At 36.2% G+C, this 24,246-nt stretch overlaps 1 protein-coding gene across 3 annotated transcripts in view; it reads left to right on the top strand.

Moving 5' to 3' along the window:
* LOC129887414 (membrane-bound transcription factor site-2 protease homolog) overlaps positions 1-3,257 on the top strand; it is a 46,636-nt gene extending 43,379 nt beyond the window's left edge. Inside the window, exons 10-12 of one of the 3 annotated variants that reach the window (XR_008766355.1) lie at positions 2,123-2,282; positions 2,671-2,770; positions 2,860-3,257. Coding sequence is in view for 2 of the 3 variants with exons in the window: in XM_055962505.1 (XP_055818480.1) it covers positions 2,123-2,281 (159 nt within the window). In the remaining variant the exon portion in view is untranslated. Of the gene's footprint in view, positions 1-2,122; positions 2,283-2,670 lie in introns of all 3 variants that reach the window. The other 2 variants (XM_055962505.1, XM_055962504.1) reach the window with 2 other exon arrangements.
* The last annotated feature ends 20,989 nt before the right edge of the window (positions 3,258-24,246 follow it).

Raw genomic sequence — 24,246 nt, 5'->3', positions numbered from 1 at the left:
TGCATCAAACCCAATCCAAGTTGTGCAAAACTAATCAGACCTAATCCAATATCTATTGGGGGTGGCAAATAAGATGACATCACATCTGCAAAACTATACTAGGTTGAGGCCAATGCTTTTTGTTAAAGTGGGCCATTTTTGCTTGAAATATATCAGGCAATGCATTAGATCTCCTCTCTTTGTCAGACACTTATTTGAATGTAGACATGGATTGGGTACCTAAATGCGTATATAAATGACTTGCTAGAAATTTAATGTATGCATTTCCTGTATGACATATGTCCAGCACCAAAAGTCCATGTAAATGGTTTAACGAGATCACAAATGAGCTGCATCAAAAGTAAATGTGTCTTTTATGAGAGTGGTGAGGGCATCCAAATCTGGAAGTCAGGTAAGAACCTGGTTGAACTTAAAAATGTGATCCGGATGTGTTAATAAATTTGAGACACTTCATAAAATTTTCCTGCAGGCATCTTCCTACACGACAAAAGAGAGGATGAATGGAAGTGTAGGACAATTTGGAAACTTCGATGTGTCTGTTTCATTATATTGAGACCCTAGTGAGCTTTGTTCTAGGACTATGCTGAAGAAAGAAACCTCATTCTAGGGCTTTCCTTGGCTCTTCATAGTTGTTAGTTGTTACTTCTCAGTTTTCATGCTCAGCTGTCTCATCTCTTTCCCCCTTCATAGCAATTAATGAGTTCTTATCAGTACTTCTAGATATCTGTTATTGCTGTTCGTAAGATGATTTTGTAGCCCTTTAGCCTCCAAAGTTTGTCTCTACACCTCTAACTTAACATTAACTCCATTGCGTGTCTCATCAATCAATACTATGCCATATGCAAATAACATACACCACGGTACCTCATCTTGAATGTCTCGCATCAAAACATCCATTACCAAGGCAAATAGAAACGGAGTAAGAGTCGACCCCTGGTGTACTCCCATCTCCACAGGGAAGTGCTTCGAGTTTCCTCCCACCATTCGTACCCGCGTCTTAGCTCCTTTGTACAATTCCTTTATCGCCCTAATGTAGGCCACCGATACACCTCTTGCCTCCAGAAATTGCCACAAGACTTTCCTCGGGACTTTATCATAAGCTTTCTCAAGGTCAATGAACACCATATGTAAATTCCTCTTTCTTTCCCAATACTTCTCCATCAGTCTCCTCACAAGATGGATGGCTTTTGTGGTCGATCGCCCTGGCATGAATCCAAACTAATTCTTAGAAATAGACACACCCTTTCTCACTCTCAGCTACACCACTCTCACCCAAACTTTCATAGTATGGTTTAATAACTTAATACCCCTGTGGCCCTGTAATTGTTGCAATTTTGTATATCAACCTTGTTCTTGCACAACGGATCCATTGTACTCCACCTCCATTCCTCGAGCATCTTAGCAGTCTTAAAATGACATTGAACAAGCTAGTCAACCACTCCAAGTCTGCTCTATTCGTGCTCTTCAGAACTCCATCGACACGTATTAGGGTAGAAGGTTAGTAGGTAGTGTAGTATTGTCTTGCCTAGGGTGGTTGGTGTTTGCGATGATGCTAGTTGTAATATTGTAGTTCTTGTTTTTATTTTTATCATTGTTTATTATTGTTCTTTTACTAATCTACCCTAGTATGTTGTTATGGAATTTCGATTATCACATGATTTTATTGTTGTTTTGGCTTTTCTCTGGTAGACTTTGCACTGTTTCCTTGTAATTTGGTAAATTCTCTTCGTTGTCTCCTTCTCTATACCGGGATTTGTTGCACTTGAGCCAAGGTTTTTTTTGAAATAGTCTCTCTACCTCCACGAGGTAGTAGTAAGGTTTGCGTACATTCTACCCTCCCCAGACCTCTCTTGTGGGATTTCACTGAGTATGTTGTTGTTTTTGTTGTTGTTGTCGTCGTCTTGGTCATTAGATGACACTAGAATACATGCCGTTGTAAAGTCAGTTTGTTGACCCATTTACTATATTTAGCAATCTATTGCAGATAATGACCATTTTATTTTGGATGCTTCTTATCTGTGATTATTGTGTCATAATATGTATTCAATCCTAAAACAGTGGACAACAGTTACTTCAACTTATATGCCATTGATGTTTTATGATTGCCTCTGCTTCTTCCCAGGTTTATTTCCTCGATGGTGAGGCCATCTCAGAGGTGATCATACACTACTTCAGGATCCTAAGTCCCAGGAGGAGGAGAACTATTCTACAGTATTTCCTATTTGGTGGAACAGTTGCATCTATTCTTGTCTTCGTCCGGATTTTCCTTGTTTTGTTGTGAGGTAAGAATTTGTCATATCGTGCTTCTTGTAAAGTTGAAGCTTGGAGACATATTTTCCCTCTCCACAGGTTTGGAAATATTATATCATCTTCATTTATGTTATGATAGATCAATGTGGTAAAAAAACTTTTGTGGCCCTCCGACTCTCCGTCCACAAAAGAAAGAGGAAGCTCCACTTTTCTCGTCATTGAGTCAATTTGGTCCTGTAAAAATGTTTACTATGCACAAACTACTTTTTTACCTCTTTTCACTTAAGTTGGTCGCTTTGAACTTTTATTCAGCATCACAAATAAGTTAAATAGTTTTGATTCGTGCTCAATTATCCTGTTGGCGCAAATTCTCTTTCATTTGAGTGATCATAAAAATGCTGTTAAATTCTATTGAGATAGGTGCATATGGTGGTGCAACGTGATTAGCTTACTGCTGAATGAACTGCAATGAAATTCAGACAATATGGACCTGTTATCTGTTAATTGGCACCTGTTCTTCGTAAGTTGCGCTTTGACGAGGGGCAGTTTGATAAAACTCGTACATATGTGAGAGTTAATGGTGCAATTGTTTCTGATGTCATGAAACAGCAACTCTGACGCGAGCGATCAGGCAAAATTCAAGCCCTTCAAAAAAAGAAATATTGTTTCCATATCTATGGGGTTTATACCTGATTGTAAAGCCTTCAACTTTCTACATGGAAGATTGCAACACTTGAGGAATATCATCAAAACTCATGCAGCAAAATGTGGAAAGCCCATTCGAGTTAAGTGTCCTATTTACCATTTCGATTTTAGGCTTCAACTAGCATAGCTTGGGCGAAGTTGATTAGTATGTTCATTCTGAGAAAAAAGCACATTTGATTTTTGAAGTTTTAAGCTAAGCGTCTGTTTCAATGTTTGTGGATTTGAAACACACAAAAAAGAGTTGATTCAACATGAAGGCATTTGTTGGTAAATTTGTGAACGTATCTGAATTTGACGTGAAACTTTTCGTTCAAGCTGAGTTATGATTTTGAAGTGTATTTCGAATGAAGTTTTTAAAATCTTCAGACTTCCGCAATGTTAAAAAGGAAAAAAAACATTCAAATACAACACCCCTAATTTCCAGGGTATCTTATCCAAGTAGAACTTCAAATAACTTTTCTATCTGTAGCTTCAGGTGAATGTCCAATGGGCAGATGTTTGGCGGCAATACTATTCCCAGATGACATGGTGTGGCTGCCAAAAATATAAATAACTCAACTTTGGACTATATGCCCGTAACTACACTTATAGTCCTAAAATAATGACAAGTTATAGCTTCCCCCCGCTTTCTCGCGCTCTTTCTCTCGGATGCACCTTAATAATCCTAATTTATTTGTATACTTATCCATAGTCTACTGCCAAATAATCACGCATATTTGTACATATAGGTAGTTGTTTACGGACGTGGTTGGTCTATCTTATCACAACTTTCGCAAAAAGTGCAGACGTAGTTTTGCTTCAGTCTTCGCGAATTCATCAAGAAAGTCGTTTGTAGGAATGCCATTAGCTGTCATGCCTGAGTGCAATGTAGAACTTATCTTTCAATAGTTGCTCATTATTTGTTCCCACATCAATGGACATAAAATGTGGGATATGCATAGTTACGATTATAGAAGTGCATGAAGTGCGTATAGAAAGTGTACCGCCGATAAAAATGTAACAAATGTCAATCAAAATTCTATGGTCAGTTCCATGTCAAATTTTGGGGTAGGGGTCATTTGTGTACTCGTCCCTTCCAATATTTGTAAATATTAAAGGGCAGACTGGTGCACTAAAGCTCCCTCTATGCGCAGGGTTCGGGGAAGGGCTCGACCACAACAGTCTATTGTACGCAGCCTTACCTTGCATTTCTGCCAGAGGCTGTTTCCAAGGCTTGAACCTGTGATCTCCTGGTCACATGACAGCAACTTTACCAGTTATTTCAAGGCTCCCCTTTAATATTTGCAAATACTGTTTTGATAGTGTTGGGCTTCAATATTTGAAGATCAAATGAAATAGGGACCAAAAGAATTCATGCGAATACGAATTTATATCAAACGCTTCGAACCGTTTTTATAGTTCTTATAACCAAAATACTAAAGTGTTTAAAGTGTTAAATTTAATTTCCACTTAGAGCTAAGAATGAGATAGAAAGATTAAATAAGCAAAAAGCCATAGGGTTGACTATAAGTGCGTAACACTACGTGCAAGAGGGTAGCGGGTTCGTGGTAGTGCTTTAGGATTCCAATGTACTAGTCCAAGATCAAAATGGACTATTATCGTTCCATTCTTTAGGTTACTCTTTGAATCAAAGTAGTGACAAGTTGAATAATACGTACAAATGGAGAAGCAAACCTCTGTAGACAACTTCACTTCCTTCTCGTTTTTTCCCGACGATTAGCTTCTCAAGTGGGCTACTACACTGTATGATAAAGATCTCCCACCATCTGACTTAGGCTAAAAAAAATTGTGTTCACTCTTCTTATTTTAGAAAATGTTATATGTTTGCCCAAACACACCTTTTTTTCTTCCCAAGAATTTGAAAAGTACTCTTTCTATGGAAAATTTTCACTCAGAGAGAATTTAAGAGTATGTTCATGGATGAAAATTTCAGAACGGGAGGAAATCTTGTATGCACACACATAAATACTTCAATCATGCTTGTAGGCATTAATGAATGCACTTAGAATCAGTAGTATAGAAGAAACTTACCTATCGCAAAGGTCACATGTCCCATGAATTATAGTTCATACTTTCTTCATGAAATTAATTTCTAGATCAAATGATAATACTATTAAAAAATAATACTCGAAAGTAAAAGAAAATAGCCAAACGTCCTCATAATCTATATATGGATTCTCAACTATGCATTTCAATTTCACAGGGGTTCTATCACCTCTGAACTATTTAAAATTGAAATTATTACCTCCCTATATGTTTACCTGGCAAAGTGAGCGTATTTCACTCTTTTTGAGCAAATGAATACCAAAAACAAATATTAAAATTTATTTTTAATGTTTTTTTTTATAAATACTTTTATTTTTTTCCTTTTTTCCTTAATTTTTTTTACTCACTTTTAATTAGTTTTTTTCTTCATAGCAATTTAATAGAGCCATCCATGGCAACCATCAAATTTCATCGTCATCACTATGTCAATCGATACACCACAAATTGTGTATAGCAATTTCACCCCCCGCTCTCCACAATCAAAAACTATGTATCAAAAATCTTTCAAATCAAAGCAATTTTAGCTTGAATAAGCTTAATACAGTGACACCCAACTAAGTTTCTTCGATAAACTTTGAATACGAAGAAATTTTCTGATACTATTTTCAATACCGACAGACCCACAAAAATTTTCCTCGACTGATTTTAACAACTGGACATGTTTTTGCTAATTTGAAAATGCAGTGCCTGTTCTTCATCTTATTCATCCCTTTATGTAAAAACTTTGATGCAAATCAACCCTGAATCTTCTTTACATAACCCCAAATTTTAGATATAAGTTTGTTTAAAATGAAAGGTGCCTTATGTGCCATTTATTAAGAAAAAAGGGAAATTTACATTCATATATTATATTAAGAAAATATTTACCATTTATAACAATAACATTTTTTTTCACTTCACACTTATAATATATTTATAATACAATTTTAATAGATATTACCGAAATAATTTATAAAGCACATATAATAAAATTTTTATTATGGATAATACATTTATCACACACTTTAATACACTTATAATACATTGTATCAATTTCTTACCAAATATGCATAATATATTTTAAAACACTTATAATATATTTATATTGTAGGCATAATTCACTTTTAATACATAATAAATTTATCATAATATTGTTATGTATTGCTATACATGATAATAAATAAAAAATATCGTTAAAATAAATAATTATTTATTCAACCAAATAATTTTTCCAACAAAAAAATACTAAATATTTACAAGAGTTTAGGCCTAAAAGTGGCCCAAACACAGAGAAAACAAAGCAACACAAATCTAAATTATGAAAAAATACAAAGGAAAGAGAAAAAGTCCTATCCATTAGAAATGGAAGGTTCTCAAGGTAAGCCGACCCATCGTTTTCATCACCACCAATCGTTGTTGATGAACTCACTAATGGATGTTATCAAGGAAGAACAAACCTTCTTGACGAAAGAGTGCAGAAATGAGGTGTAACGAGCTTGGATAGATTACATCAAAGACGCTTAAAACTCTCACAAACGTCATGTAATCTTATCCGAGGAAGATGTCACGCCTCGATCCTACACCTGGACGTGATCGGCACTTAGAAATCATTGTTGGTTTCAAGCGAACTCTTGGTGTGGCTAACTACTGAGCGGAAGACTAAACAAATATGCGGAAGCTTTATAAAGTGAACCTTTAAAACATTTAAGCAAAACTCAAAACATGTTAATCTCAATTTATGCAAAGTCTGAAAATAACTCTTAATATAAATAGTAATAATGTTTAAAACATCAGAATAAATAAACTGAATTGACTCACTAACTTTGTCCATGAATCCTCTACTAAACTAAGATAGGTGCCGAGACAAGATCCACAACTACCTGACTACTCCACTAAACATGAACCATAATCAAATACACTAAACTAACAAGACTCGAGCCCTCCCACTACTAAAAACAGTCCAAAAAACAATGGAAAAAACAGCGACGGACTGCGTCGCTCAAAAAAGCAACGGAATTTGAGACGCAGTCCGTCGCTTTTTAATAAACAACGACGGACAAGGACTCTTTGTCTGTCACTTTTTTTGATGGATTTTTGCGCCATATATAGATGTATTTATAAATTAATTATAAAATGTAAATAGTGACGGAGTCCGTCGCTTTTAATTTAAAATAATTAAATATTATTTAAAAATTGCATCTCCGTCCGTCGTTATTTATTATATTTTATTTATCAATTTTTACTTTTAAATAAGCGACGGACAACATCTTCCATTCCGTCGCTTTTTTGGTCAAAATAGCGGTCAACTATTTAAAATTTGCGACGGACAGGGCAACGCTGTCCGTCGCTTTTTCTGAAATATTACATATCAGTGCCCGACGTTTCTTATTTTCTGCTGTCTCTCTCTCTCTAAAACCTTCCCCCTTCTCTCTAAAAACTTCTAACCCCCTGCCCCCTTTGCCACCGTTCGCCCGTTCGCCGCCCCCACTTCCCCCCCTTCTCCGTTGTTGCCGCCGCCACTTCCCTCCGTCAGCCTTCTCTCTCCGTATTGTTAATAAGGTTAGTTAGTTAGGGTTTTAATTTTGAAAAAAAATATTAATTTATTGATTTGTTAGTTAATTTATTTTATTTAATTTGTTTAATTTATGTTATTAACATAGTTAATTTGTATATGTGATTTTGAATTAGTGAATGTTAGAAATTAGATTATAGGTCTTTGCTTTGATTTGGATTTTTTTTTGAATTAAATTGTGAATTGAATATTTTTTGAGTTGGAATTAAAGTGTTCTTGATGTTCAAATGTTATTAATATAGTTGGTTAGTTCTTAAAGTTAGAATGTGAATGAAGATTTTACGGCTTCAGTTTGAATTGTGGTTTTTTTTAATTAGATTATGAATTGGTATTGTGTTAGTTGGACTTGAAGTATTTTTGAAGATAAAATTAAAGTTAGAACATGACGTAATTAGAAATTAAAATTTAGGATATTTTATGTTTGAAAGATATTCAAGTTAGAAAAATATTGGGTTAAATGATTTTTGATGTTTGGAAGATATTCAAGTTATAAACTTGGACTTTAGGATTTTTAAACTTAGAATTTTTTTTTGGTTTGTATAAATTGTGAACTTTAGACTTTGGAACTAATTATAACTTAAAATTTGAATTAATTAGAACTTGAACTTAATTATTATATGAATTAATTAATTATAACTTGAATTAATGACAGATGTAGTCTCGATGAATTGTAGTATTTATGAACTAATTAAGCTTGAATATATATAATTTTGTAGATGGATCATCGTTTGTGGATGTATAGCATGCATTATGAAGTTGGTGGTGATTTGAAACCTGAATTTTTTGATGTTGTAAGAAGTTTTATCAATCATGCAATGACACTTGATATTTTTAAGAGAAATGGATTGGTTAGGTGTCCTTGTCGTGAGTGTAGGTGCTTGAAATTTTTTAATCCAGATATAGTTATGGTTCATTTGTATGGTAATAGATTTAAGCCTAGATATTTTGTATGGGTTGATCTTGCAGAAATAGATGGATTGAATAATATATTTTATAATCTGCTTCCCATGGATGAATATAGTATGCTTGCACCACATGGTCAAATTATGGTTGAATATGATAGGGTTCTACATGATAGAGTTCAACAGGATACATTTCAACATGATAGAGTTCATGAAATGGTCAATAATGCTTTCGGGATTCAAGGTGGGATGGAACTCGAACAATATTTTGATGAAACTCCTAATGAAAAAGCAAGACGCTTCTATCAACAGTTAGAAGAGGCTAGTCGTCCACTATGTGAAGGGAGTCCGCATTCTACTTTGTCAGTTGCAGTTAGGTTAATGAATATTAAATCAGATTGGAGTGTTCCTCATGCGGCTATGGACTCAATGGTTGATCTTTTGGGCGAACTAGTTAATCTTGAGTTTAACATACCTAAGAACTTCTATCGGGCAAAGAGATTAGTTTCCAAGTTAGGATTGTCGTATGATAGAATTCATTGTTGCGTTAATGGCTGCATGTTGTTCTACAAGACTGATAGTGAATTAGAAAATTGTAAGTTTTATGGACAAGCTCATTATAAGAGGACTTCTACTGGAAAGATGGTCCTAATTAAGGTGATGCATTATTTACCTCTTATTTCTAGATTAAAGAGGTTGTATGCATCGATGAGGTTTGCCCCACATATGAAATGGCATCGTGAATATAGAAGGACGCCGAGTGTCTTGTCTCATCCATCTAACGGAGAAGCATGAAAATATTTTGATAACATGTATCCTAATTTTGCTAGTGAACCAAGAAATGTAAGATTGGGGTTGTGTGCAGATTGCTTTACACCATTCTCTAATGCTGCCTTACCTTATTCTTGCTGGCCTGTATTTCTTACCCCGTATAACATTCCTCCTGAAATGTACGTGACAAGTCTGTACATCTTTCTAAAATGTGTTATTCCAGGTCCTCATAATCCTAAAAGTTTGATTGATGTCTATCTACAACCATTGATAGACGAGCTTCAACAATTGTGGTTTGAAGGCATAGTGACTTATGATATATCAACTAAGCAGAGTTTTGTTATGCGTGCTGTTTTAATGTGGACTATTAATGATTTTCCTGCATACGGAATGTTGTCTGGTTGGATGACTGCTGGAAAGCTTGCTTGTCCTCATTGCATGAAAAATAGTAAGACATTCACCTTAAAGCATTGTAGAAAAAAATCATGGTTTGATTGTCATCGTCAGTTCTTGTCAATGAACCATGAGTTTAAAAAGATGAAACATGCATTAAAAAACAGGGTTGAAAATGACCCTCCGCCTCCATCACTGACAGGACATCAAATTTGGGAGAGAGTTTCTCAACTGCCTAAAGTTACAGAAATTCCACCATCTAGACTTTCTGGATATGGTGTTGAACATAATTGGAACAAATAGAGCATATTCTGAGAATTTCCGTATTGGAAGGCTATAATTTCCTACGACATAATCTTGATGTTATACATATTGAGAAAAATTATTTTGACAATTTGTTCAACAGTGTGACGGATATTAAGGGCAAGACAAAAGACAATACAAGAGCTAGAATGGACTTAAAGAATACTGTAGGAGAAAAGAATTATGGTTGCAAGAACTATAAAATGGTAAAATTGTCAAACCTAAAGCTAGTTATTCATTCACATTGGATGAAAAACGTGACATATGTAAGTGGGTTAAAAATTTAAGAATGCAGAGGGATATGCTTAGAATTTGGGTAAGCGGGCAGATTTGAATGAAGGAAAGTGGATAGGTATGAAAAGACATGATTGCCATGTATTCATTGAAACTTTGATTTTTATCGCTTTTAGCCATCTACCTGTCAGGAAATGGAAGACAATCATAGAGGTAAGTCTTTTCTTTAGAGATTTATGTTTTGGAAAGTTGTTGGAAAGTACTTTAGACAGGATGGAGAAAAATATTTATGTTATTACTACAAAGTTGGAGAAGATTTTTCCATGTGGTTTTTTTGATGTGATGTAGCATCTTCCGATTCATCTTGTAAAAGAAGCCCGCCTTGGAGGTCCAAGTCAAACAAGGTGGATGTATCCATTTGAGAGGTAATGTATTTCTTATATAAGTAATTAAGTTATTTTTCTTATATATACTATAATTATTAGTTAACATATATTGATATATACATTCAGAAAAATTGGAAGTTGCAAACAAACAATTAAACAGAGAGGAAAGATCGAAGGATCAATTGTTCAAGCTCATATTGCGAGAGAAACTGGTGACTTTTATTCCTATTATTTTGGGGATGAAGTTTCATGTAGGAGAAAAAGGCCTAATCGCAATGATGAAGGTGATAGCGATCCGATGTTTCCACCGATTTCAATTTTTAATCAAAGTGATCGAGGATCTAAACGGTGTGAAAGATGAGGCTTCACTAATATGGAAAGACAATCAGCTGTGACTCATAATCTGCTTAATTGTCCAGAAATTTAGCCACATCTTAAGTAAGTATTAAATTATATTATCACATTGCATAGTAATAAGTGATTACTAACTATCAAAATTGTACATATCAATATCATCTAGTTCGTAAGCATATGGAGTAATAAAGCCATATATACGAGGTTTTCCAAATGGCTAAAGGACTATGTAAGTGTGAAAGCTTATATTGAATCAATAGGTATAATGTTTTTATTTTATAGTAAATTGTATTATTTTGAAATGAATTTATAGGTTTATGATGAATACTCAAATGTTGAACATTCGCCATTTGTGAGAGAGATCGCACTCGGGCCTGAATCTCATATTTATACAATGAATAAATATTGTGTGAATGGTTTTAAGTTTCAAACTGAAGAAGTTTCTATGCACAAGAAAAACCAATAATAGTGGTGTGTGCGTTCAAGGTGATGTCGACGGTAATGGCCAAATTGTAGAATATTATGTGTCATTCAAGAGATTATTGAAGTAAGATATTCAGGTTGGCTTAAAAAAATAGTATTGTTTCGGTGTAAGTGGTTTGACCCATCACACAGAGGCACAATGGTAGACCAACAACATAATATAGTTGAAGTTAAGCATACCAGACAATACAGAAGTTATGATCCTTTTATCATTTCCCAAAATGCTAAGCAAGTCTATTATGCACCATATCCATTGCGTGTAGATAAGGCTGATTGGTTGGTTGTTATTAAGACAAAGCCTGTGGAAAGAATTGAAATTGAGAATGTATTAGATATGGTGTACCAAAATGATGTTGCAGTTGTTCAACAACAAGTTGATGTTGAGTAGGAAACCACACTAGAACATCCTCAACACATACTAGGAGAGGTTTCTGATGATGAACTTATAATGCCAAATGTTGAGAAAGAAGTAAACGATGAATATGAATCATTTGAGAAGGAGAAATAGAATGACAATGAATATGAAACAACTGAGGAGGAGGAATGGAAAGATGACGAAAATGAAACAAGCGAGGAGGAATAAAGTGGTAGATTATAACTAGTATGTAAGTTATTTATTTCACTAACCCTAAATTTATTTAATTTATGTTTTTTTATATATTGTATTGTTATGTTACATACAGATGTCATCTGGTGATGATGATAGATCCCAGGATCATCTTGGGGTTAGCCATTCTGGTAGGAGTACAAAGAAGTATAGGAGACCTATTGATCCTAAAGATATCCTAGGACATATTTCTTCAACGCCGGAGATGCAGCGCCGCCGAGCTAGTCCTACACATATTCATGTTGTGCCTTTTGGGACTATGGATTCTTTAGTTTACCATAGTCAGTTCCGCAGACCACACGACGCTTCTTCTTCTTCACAAGTATGATATACTTCATATGATCAAACCTACCAGCTACCCATAGAGGTTATTACTCGACCCCAGAGAGTAGCATCTTCGTCTACTCCATCTCCCACAGTTCTATCTCCCACATCTCAGTCACCTCACCTATCTACTCTGAGACTTAGAGATTCTAGTGTTGAGACTGACACTCCTACAGCATCAGCTTCGTCTTCTTCTGCTAATAGACCAGTGGAAGCACATGATGTGCCTGGGTTAGCTCCTGGACAGAGGGACAGACTTGGGAGAGTCATGATTGAGCCTGATGGATCCTCGTAAGTATAATGTTTTATTTATTTATTTTTGCTATATTCATAAATTATTCATTAACTAATTACATATTTATTATGTGTCTTGCAGGTGGCATCCTTCTAAGGAGGCTTCTACGGCTCTTCAGGAGAGTGTTAGGAGGCTATATACTGAGCCCTATCACTCTTGGCGGTAGATTCCAAACAGTATCCGTCAGGCGATGTCTAATGAATTCAAGGTATCTATATGTTTAAATCTATTTTTTAAGTTACGTTTAATATTTTTACTATACTTTACTTAACTAATTATTTAACTTATTCATTTTTTCAGACTTCATGTACTTGGGAGCCAAGGTAAAATATGGTCATTACGACCACTTTTGAAAGAAAAGCGAGCGCCAGACTGTCTAGCTAGCTAAAGAAAGCTAGGGATGATCAGACACCTTCGAGTTGGATGTTGCCTAATATATTTGAAGAATTTTGCCGGTATTGGGATACCGAATAATTAAAGTCTTTGTCCGAACAAGGAAAAAAAGCAAGAGCAAGCCTAAAGGGTGGCTCATTGCACACCGGAGGTGCAAAGAGTGTTGCTACGATTCAAAGGGAGATGGTAAGGTTTCTAAATTTTAAATTTAAATTCATTTTCTTAAATAAATTATTTGACAAAATATTATATCATGAATTGTATTTTTATTTATAGGAAAAATAATTGGGACGCACTCCCTATCGTCATTAAAGTATTTAAAAAGACGCATGTAAAAAAAAGACTAATGCGTCCGATCCGGATGAGTGGGTGGAGGAAAGGACCGAATGAGCCTATGTAAGTTATTTAAAATAATGTATAATCTATTTTGATTCTAACATTTATTTTTAATACATATATATATATATATATATATATATATATATATTGATTATAATTTTTATTTTTTAATATGCAGCAAGATTATGGGCGGCACATACGTGATATGGGAGATTCGATCCAGCTAACGCCTGAATAGTCCACTCAAATTTAGACAGAAAAAGTGGTTGAAGGCAGCCACAAGGGCCGAATATCTGAAATGGGCTCTAGGAATAATGTACGATGACTCCAATCAGGTTTAGAAGGTATTGGATTGTCGCGTCAAGCCGAGGCCATTGATGGGGTTCAGATAGATGCTATATTTCAGCAAATTACAGAACTTACACGCGCATTGGGAGAATTTGATAAAAGAAGGGTTGATGAGTAAAAACGTATGAATGAACAAGTTGAGAAAATTAAAGAACAAGTGCTCAACCTCGCCCGTCAACCTCCGTCCTATTATTCAAGAGGGTCCACTCCGGATGAATCCGATGATAGTGATGAATACATAGCAAATAGTCCTTAGGTTCCCTATGTTAGTTTATGAATATTTTGAAAACTTTTGTTAACTTTGAAACATTTAAATCATTCTAAATAATGAATTTATCCGTTTTAAGTATTTAATTATGTTTGTTATTATGTATATCACCTATTTTGTTTGTTGTTATTTGTGTTTGAATGGGCTGAATTGCTATGAAGTGAATTGAATTTTGATTGCAGGTGGGCAGCAAGAACTGCAGATTTGTGCTGTCAAAAATATTGTAGAAAAGCGACGGACAGGATCCTTTAGTTTGTTGTTTTTCTGGAATTTTTTTAAAACTTTTTTCTAGAAAAGCGACGGATGGAGACCCAAAGTCCGTCGCTTTTTAATTTTTTTTAAGAACTCCAAGATCAAACAGAGACGGATGGAGATAATAATCCATCGTTTTATATTAAATAGTTACTTTTTAAAAAAAATTTAAACGACGATGTCCGTCATTTTTTATATATATTTTTTTAATTAAAAAAATTAAGGGGTGAAGCATTCCATCGCCCACTTTGTCAAAAGCGTCGAGCAAAAACGTGACTGAAATAACTGCATCGCTTTTCCATTGATTTTGACCAAAAAAGTGACGCAGTCCATTGCTTTTTATGTCGTTTTTCACATTATTTACTAGTGTCCGAAAGTGAGGAGGTCTAACCAACTACTGATGGATAGAAGTCTACTAAAGTGTGTGTGATCATGAGTAATTGAATCTGCATCATAAAATGATGTAGCGTCGAATGATGTCAGTACATGGAATGTAATGTAAAATAACTGAATGAAACATAACTAAATTGAATACTCATGCTGAAAGGAATGCTGAAAATAACCTGACTGAAAAGTAAAGCATGCAAGTATAATGAAGACCTCAAAAGATTTAAGAATCAAATAAGGCAATAAATGCAACTCTAAAATAAATAGTATTCTCTTCTTAGAGAGTTTCTGTAACCCACAATCATCACTATAAGCCTCTGATGTTACAACGTACTGCTCATAGTGCAGAGTCATGTATTACCTTATCAGGATAAGGGACACAAACTCAACTCATGGATTCAAAAAAAAATAGCTAGTGAGGAGTCACGCGAATCAACGGCACAATACTAGCCTTCACTAGCTACGTAGTTTGTGGAGTTTGAGTTATCTGAATTCTTATCCAAATCGGTGCTTAATACTACTCCCGAAACATGCAATAATGCTCATACTCATAAAAATCTCTGGGTTGAGTTAATACTCAAAATACTTCTCTGAAGTAACAATGGACTTTACTTATCTGATTGAAACCGCTTTCTCAAACTCTTTATGCTTTCTTTTAAAATACCCATTCTCTTCTCAATACAAGTAAAGCATCTGGAACCATTCAAATTTCCTCAAAACTCATTCTTGATGATAAATGTAAAATACTTTAACTCACTTAAAACTCTGAAAATCATGCATAATAAATAGTAATGCAAAAACTCAAAATCAAGTAATGTACTTGGGAAACTCATGTTCCCTTGAAACTCTTCTTTTACTCATCATTTTGAAATACTTTTACTTTAACTGAAAACAATGCATAATGTATAGAAATATAATACCTTTCAATAACTCCAATAGGATTCATGTGAAAAATAAGAATGAATAACATTCAATAGCTAGAATCATATAAGAAACCATAAACTCAACAATAGAGAATCAAATTTAATAACAAGGAATCGTAGAAACTCAAATTTCAATAAAAGGATTGGGTTAAAACCCCTAAGGTAGACTCTTACCAAATGAATTTAGATGTTGGGTGTGAGGATGAACTCAGTCCAATACTATGATTAGCCTTACTTACTTGGAAGAATTAGATTCTCGAAGAACATGCTCAAAACCTAGTTTTTCTCTTCTTGAATCCTTTTCTCTAAGTTTTGGAAGTAATTACGAGGAGAAAAGGGTTGAATAATACTGATAAGGGACTTATTTTGATCCCAAAACGTGAAGACTTAGACTTATAAAGGGTGGGAAAGCACAAAAATACCCTTTATTAAAAGCTGATAGAGTCATCTATGGTTACCTCCTATGGTCCGTAGAAGTTTCTACGGACTGTAGGAGCCCTCTCGTAGAAGGTGACTTGGAGAACTTAAGTATATTGTAATCTCTGAAGTTGGGTCTACAAGACATTCTATGGTCTGTAGACCCTTCTACAAGTCGTGCAAGGGCAGTCGTAGAAGTACACTAAGAGGTCTTCTGAGTTTTGGGTCTACGGACCCTACTACGGGTCGTAGACCCTACTTGTAGAAAGATGTATGGGTTAGGTCTCATTACTTTGGGTCTACGGTACCTTCTACGGTCCGTAGACCCTTCTACAGATCATAGAAGTCCCTCGTCCTGTACACTTGGGCTACCAAGTCTCGAGGCTTGGTCTATGAGTCAGGTCACCAGTCCATAGAAGCTTCTACGGTATGTAGACTTGGTCTATAGACTTTAATCCATTTAGGATAGTTTCTAAGGCTCGACTCCATGAGCCCACTTACGGTATGTGGAAGCTTCTACGGTCATAGGTGGCATCCGTAGAAAGTCACCTGCTGTAAAAACTTAAACTTTTTTTCTGGGTTTTTGGACTAATCTAAGTTAGAATATTTTGGGATGTTATAATATCTCCCTCATTGAATCATTCATCCTCGAATGATGAACAAGTTAGGAAAATACACAAGGCATAAATACAATGCAGAAACTGGAACATTCACGCACAAATAGATACTGAGTATTAAATATGAAAAGTAGTAATACCTCAAACACTTTCATCAAAATTTCTCATAACTTTTGAAAAGAGAATTATGGGCATGATATAATAATAGGACTACTATGCATTATACGATAGGACTGATAACTTTCGAATTTAGAAACTCTTCTCAACTACATTCTTCTTTCTGAATACTACACCTTATTTGTTGAAACTTATAACTCCCACCAAAGCCTACATCTAATTGTATGCTCTTACGGAGAAGGTCTATGAGGATCGATTATGGAACTCCTGGATTAGGACCATGCAATATATATGGACAATCTGAGTCTCTCCTGTTACATATTGAACAAGATGAGGGGTATCCCTATGGGTTATACCTAGCATGCTATGAGGTAGGAGGTAGGTGTATGTACTTGATTGTATGGCACTTAGTATTGTTGGCACCGTTGGTTTGTACTGCATAACTTACTTTCATATGCATCATTTATCACCATTTTGATTGGCTATCATTGTTATGACTCCAGATAGGGGACTTTCAGAGTGGACTATTATAGTGATTAGGTTTTTAGGCTAGCGCCTCCAAGTTTGTTCTCTTGTCTCAGTCTCTTGCTTATTTTATTCCATTCCCTTGTCTCTATTTACTTGATTGTCTGATATCACTTCTTTAGCTGCTTGTACTATACTTTCCTTACTTACCTATTATTTATACTTGTATTTTCTTTGGAGCTCAATCGGCCTATGCCTATTGAGTACCATTTGTTTGGTACTAATACTATACTTCTGCACCCTTCAGATCATAGTACGAGTTTTTATCACTGATGCATGCTTCGTGCGGGATAGCTCTAGATCAGAGACTCGGAGTGAGATTTTGGCATGTGAAGCTATCCCTCTCCCTCTATCTTTTGGTTGAATTAGTCTTTACTTTATATTCAGACACTAGCATGTATATTTGCATTTACTTTGTACTCCTATTTTGAATTATTAGCTCGAATACTGGCTAATACCTAGTCTTGGGGATGTTTTCTATATTTATATTATTTTTTATATGTTCCCTTTATCCCCTTGTTGTCTCCCCTTCTGTGATAGCCCATTGCTTCTGTTATGGGCCATGGGTTTGTCTTACCTATTGGTGGGAGTTAGTAGATGCCATCATGATCTGAGATTTTGAATCATGATAGATTGGTATCAGAGATCTAGGTTCATCAGTATTGTTAGTACGAGAGCAAATGCCTAGTATAGTCCTGCAGATCAGTAATCCTATCTTCAGGAGGCTATAGGGTATTGTTAGGAAATTCCATTCTTGACTCCTTATCATGTGCATCTGCTTTGGTCAACCTCTGAAATGCCCCTTTGAATCCACTCCTTCTTAGATGTATAGTGTGAGGTATTTGATAGATGCGGATAGGGCATTAAAATATACTACTAGAATCCCTTGGTCAGGATAGAGAGCCTCAATTAGGTGCAGACCTTGAGGTCGGAGATGTTAATCAGTAGCCAAAAGGTCTAGGGGAAGCCCCGACTTCAACAGGGTTAGTAGCCATTCAACTCCTCGAGATTCATAGTTGGGAGTTCCGAGTCTCTTTGAGGAAACGTCGCAAGAAGTTGTGGTTTTTGGTACAATGAGTGATTCATGGGCCAGAGTTGAGTTGGTTGTTCTCTAGCAGGGTTCATTATCCATTTTTGTATACATGATTGGGTTTCTTGAGTGGGCCAGGCATACTCCCACATTGTTTCCTACCGAGCATGATTTGAGCTAGAGATTCATTGGGGGATTAACTTTACCACTTTGTTTGGCATTAGACCACTTGATAGCAGCCTAGTCTATCTTCTCTAATGTTAATATTCATGCGAGGCCGTCGAGTAGCCATGCCTTGAGACTTGCAAAGGTAGTAAGAAGCCTCGCCATCAGTACAACTTATGATTCTTTAATGGTTTAAATAATAGTTTCTTCAATTCATGATGCATGCTTGATTCTCAAAACATAGTTCACAATCATAACATAGGCAAAATGCATAGGTTCATGGAAAAATACTTGGAAACATGTAATGAACATCAAATCATGCATAGTAAGATCATTAGAAGTAAATAAAACCATAATTGATTGAACCCAATGCATAAACATCAAAACCCTAGGTTTTTTGAAGAAATCATAAAGAGAATTTGAAGATTCTTTAGGACTCCATGAATGGAATGATATCCATGGATGAAATTCCCACATACCTTAGCTCAAATCCCTAAGATAGCTCTTCAATGGAGACTTGAGGCTTGAATAACCCTAGCTTGCCTTGGGAGAGAACTTGGATAAGAAGAGCCGAAGAGAGTTTTGGGGGTTTGAGTGAATGAGAGGGAATAAAAAAAATTTGAAGGGTAAAGGTAGTTATAGGACTTAGGTAGAGTCTATAAATGACATACTTTAGGGATTAAAATGGGTAGGAAAAGACCAAAATATCCTTTAGTAAAAATAGTCGAAAGTGACTCAACGGACTCAACCCTCTTATGGATTGTCTTTTGGTCTATAGGTCGAGTTACTGAGACCCAATTTTCTGAATAAAAAACCATGAAAACCACCAATGGTCTATAGACCTCTCTAGGGGTCGTAGGTCCCGACCATAGAACTCTTGATCTCAAAGTATATCACCAAGTCTGAAGCCCCATCTATGAACCCCTTCCTACGGGCCGTGGGTCCTCTTTCCTTGCCGACCTTCAACCTCCCAATTCTCTAGACCTCACCATATGACTACTTATATGGGCTGTAGGTCCTATATATGAATGTCCTATTGATTCATAGAAATCTGAGATCGGAAATTTTCCAACTCGCAGAACCTTAGCTATGACTAGCTTCTACAGACAAAAGGACCTTGTACAGTCTGTAGGCAGCCTCGTGGAACCTTGAACCAGCAAAATTTTCTGAACTTCTCTTTCCAACTTAACGTTTTAAATTCTGAGGTGTTACAATATCTCTTCCTTGAGAATATTCATCCTCGAATAGGACTCAAGCTAGCATTATTAGTGTATGGAAAGAGATCTAACAACCTAACATGAATGAAAATTACATCAAAATGCATAAAACCAAGGAGTAATCAACCCCAAGCTAAAACATGAACTATAAAACTAATTTCATGAACATGCATGCATATGGAAACATGAGAATGGATAAAATGCATGAATCCGAAAGAGTAAACATGAGGAACTAATACCTCAGGCTGAAACTAAGTGGAGGGAAATATATGAGGATAATGGGGCATCACATCATCTTCAGCCTCCCAAGTAGCACCCTCAACTAACTGACTCCTCCAAAGAACTTTAACGAAGCAACTTCTTTATTTCTGAACTTCTGGACTTGACGATCCAGAATCTCAATTGGAAATTCTTCATACGATAGAATTTATTTCACACGAACACTTTCCCATGTCACAATCGAAGTAGGATCGCATATACACTTCTTCAACAAGGAAACATGAAACATCGGATACACTGATGTCAATTCTAAAAGAAACTCCAACTCACAAGACACCTTAACAAAATGCCTCAAATTAGATATGAGCCTCTATATTGGGGGACTGATCTTCCCTTTCTTACTAAATAACATCACACCCTTCATAGGTGAGATTTTAAAATAAAATCCAATCATCACTTTCAAATTCAAGCTCTCTTCTTCTCACATCGGCATAGGATTTCTGCCTACTCTGGGCATTCCCCAACCTCTCTCTAATAAGTCTAACTTTTTCCATAGCCTCATGAACTGACTCGGGCCCTTTTAAGCGACCTCACCAACTTCAAACCAAATGATAAAAGATCTATACCTCCTACCATAGGGAGCCTCAAGTTGAGACATCTAAATACTCGAGTAATAGATATTATTATAAGCAAACTCAATCAAAGGAAAATGATCATACCAATTACCCTTGAAGTCAATCACACAAGCTCTCAACATATCTTCCTAAGTATGAATAGTTCATTCCGCGTGACCATCGGTCTAAGGGTGAAAAGTTGTACTAAGCTTAACTTGTATCACGACACAACCCATAGGCCATGACTGGTGCCCGAATTGGACACTCATATACATGTCTGTTATCTATAATCGATCAACACTCACATGACATGCAACTTATACGGACAGAGCTTCATCTCAAAACTATCACATATACATATACCGAAAACACTTGTCTCTTGGGGAGTCAAAATTTTCAAAGATAAGATAGCATAATACATAAGCCGACAAGGCTGTCACTACATGTAAGAACGTCCCGCTATATATATACATAAACGCGAGCCAACGAGGCTGCCACAACATAACACATTCCAAAACAAACATTTACATACGCAAGCCAATGAGGCTGCTTCTATGAATGAAAACGTCCCAAAACATAAGCTGTACTGGTGCAATCGGACAACATCTATATACAACCCACACATGTATCTACAGACCTCTAAAAGAATTGACAATAACATATGATGGGAGAGGGCCCCGCCGTATCCCTAAATACATAAATATATAAACATTATAAGGATTAGTACCAAAAGTCCAGGCTCCGATACAATGGAGCGCTTCAAAACTATTGAGTGGGAATCCTAAACTGGCGGATCTCCAAAATAAATATCTGTACCTGTGGGCATGAAATGCAGCCCCCCAAAGAAAGGGGATCAGTACGACATATGTACTGAGTATATAAGCATAAAATACAGTAAGAAAAATCATAACTAAAGTAGAGGTTTCAAGAGACAAGTATGATACTCAAGAAGTCACTATACCTTTGTCTTATGAAATAAAGTCATGCATGCTTATATTATATATCATATCCGGCCCTTTATGGACTCAATGAATCTGTCGTATACATATATATCATATTCATCCCATCATGGGCTCGACGTGATCATCGCATCATCATGTCATCATATTATATCATATATATATATATATATATATATATATATATATATATATATATATATATATAAAATCCTTCCCCCCTTTAGTACATTTGTCCTTAAATGTGAACCAAAACCCTTCTCAAGATCTTATATCGACTATATAGAGAGTTTCTCTGTTCCATCACAATAACACATACTTTTACCGAGCAATCAATATCAGAGTTCTGAAGGTTGGGATTACCTGTAGATGTAGACAATAGGTACAAATACTTGTGCTTCATTTCCCTTTCAGCTCCCTAGGTCATTTCTTCGCGACTCTTATTTTGCCATAAAACCTTGACAGAAGCTACATCCTTAATTCACCACCCCTTACTCCGCCGATCCAGGATGGAGACCGGTTGCTTCTCATAGGATACCTCCTCTGTGACTCGGATATCCTCTATGGAATATACTCGAGATGGATCACCAACACACTTGCGAAGCATCGATACTTGGAAAACTGGATGTACTGCTTCCATATCCACTGGTATGTCTAACTCGCAGGCAACTTTGCTTATTCGACGGAGGGTCTAATAAGAGCCAATGCATTTCAGAATAAAGTCCTCTTTCTTACCGACTCTCATCACTTTCTCTATGGATGACACTTTTGAGAGTGCTTAATTATAACTTGAAACTCTAGAGATCGACGTCGATTATCCGCATATGACTTCTGTTGACTTGGAGCTGCTAATAATCTCTCCTGAATAAGCTTCACCTTTTATACCACTTATTTAACCATATTTGGGCGTATTAGTAGTGTTTTACTATCATCAAACCAATCAATTGACGACCTACACTATCCGCCATACCAAATCTCGTACGGGGCCATCAAGATACTAGAATGATAGTTAATATCGTAAGTACTTTTGACAGGTGGTAGGCAATTGTCCAAGCTACCTTTGGAGTCAACCGTAAAGGCCTGCAATATATCGTCTAATGTTTAGCTAGTAAGGTTAGTTTGTCCATCAGTCTAAGGGTAAAATAGTGTATGAAGACCTATCTGTCTTTCCAATATCTTCGTAAACTGATCTTTGGTAGATAACTGTACCTTGGGCTCCTTCATCTAGGACAATATCTATGGGAACTCCGTAAGGTCCTACCACCCTCTTGACCTATAATTTCACACAATCTCGGCTGAGCAGGTAGTATTTGATTGGAGAAACATGGGCTAATCTTGTTAATCTATGGATAATATTCCATATAGAATTATCTATCTAGGGAGTGCAAAGTGAGTCTTGTAGCCAAGGTCGTGTTGTGGAATCTTCGACCTCGTATATTACTTCTTGCCTTCTTTAGATGACATCAACTGGTACCCTCACCTTTTTGGGTTTTGATTTTTGCCCATTAGAGTCGACTACCAAGTTGTGCTGAAGTCCCCTCACACAATGACCTGTATAGCCATTTTGTGGTTTACCTATCATTAACTGGTATTATGTCGAAAAACTGTGGCATAGAAGTGTGCCATCTGTTAGTAATCAGCTAATCCTTCTTGCTTTGCTTAAGCCCTTTTATAATTCCCTTAATGTAACTTATAACACTCTAGGTACATAATCTCGTGTCATTGCTTCGCCGCTAATTCAGATTCTTCCATCTCATGCGATCATAGTAGCACTAACGAACCGGATGCCATCGGAATTTCGAAGTTAAAAGGGCTTGGGTGAGAGTAGTAATAGGATGGGTAACCCTCCTGGGAAGTCCTCGTGTCACGTTCCATTGCAATCCTTGCAATAATGTGCGAAGGCACTCAACCTAGACCAAGATTTACCTTAGCATCTTCTTGCTAGTCTTCATGCTTCACCTTGACCTCTCCTCCCCTGTCTTATACTCGACGTCGGGATAGATCATTGGTTCAAACAGGGCTAGGTCCTATTTTTTCCTTAGTACTCATCCCATCTCGGTAGTTTGGTCTAACCCATCTTAACATCTCTTTGTAACGTATCCAAAATATCCTAGCTCCTTTTATCATGTATTTCTCACTTGACCCTATACTCAACGTATACCTATCCATAGGTTGCATAACCATTCTGATACAACCTGTATAAGATAGACATAATCTTTTCATTTCCCAGCCCTACGTACTTCCATGATGATCCTCATTATATTCACACTATATTCTGCTCATGGTCAATACCGGAGGGTAATATTTCTTAAGCTTTATTCACAATCCTTGCTCTGGACTAATTCCACCTAGTGGAGCAAGCGTACTTAACCCCCTTATCCTCCCTCATCATTCTTATCCTTAATACCTCACAGGCAGTCTTAAGACGTTCATATCCATCACCATTCTTCTCACCATATCAGTATCAACCTTCTAATTACCACCCACACCGCAATTTACTTATTTCCCAAAGTCAGTTGTACTCCTAGTTTAGTCGGATCTTATCGTTACCATAGATACAATCTCTCGAGATATACTACAACCTTATATCCCATTCTTTTTTTATTTCAAAAAACAATTCGGCAGAGTTTCCTCTATATTTCTTACTATCCCAAACCTGCACTCAGGAAATACCAACAATGCCTCACAGGGCCAATATATATATATTCATATCACCGCCACACAGGGCGCCCAATATCAACAACAGTATAAAATAATGGACTTACCTCGTATGTCCAACTCGAACTGCACCCATTACACTTTCCTGTCTACTTTTCTCTTCAATCTTTGACTTTACATTTCAATCATATTTC

The sequence above is a fragment of the Solanum dulcamara genome, chromosome 4 (genome assembly GCF_947179165.1).
Source record: "Solanum dulcamara chromosome 4, daSolDulc1.2, whole genome shotgun sequence".
NCBI lineage: Eukaryota > Viridiplantae > Streptophyta > Magnoliopsida > Solanales > Solanaceae > Solanum > Solanum dulcamara.
The sequence above is the reverse complement of the archived record's forward strand: the minus strand, read 5'-3'. Positions and strand labels throughout refer to the sequence as shown.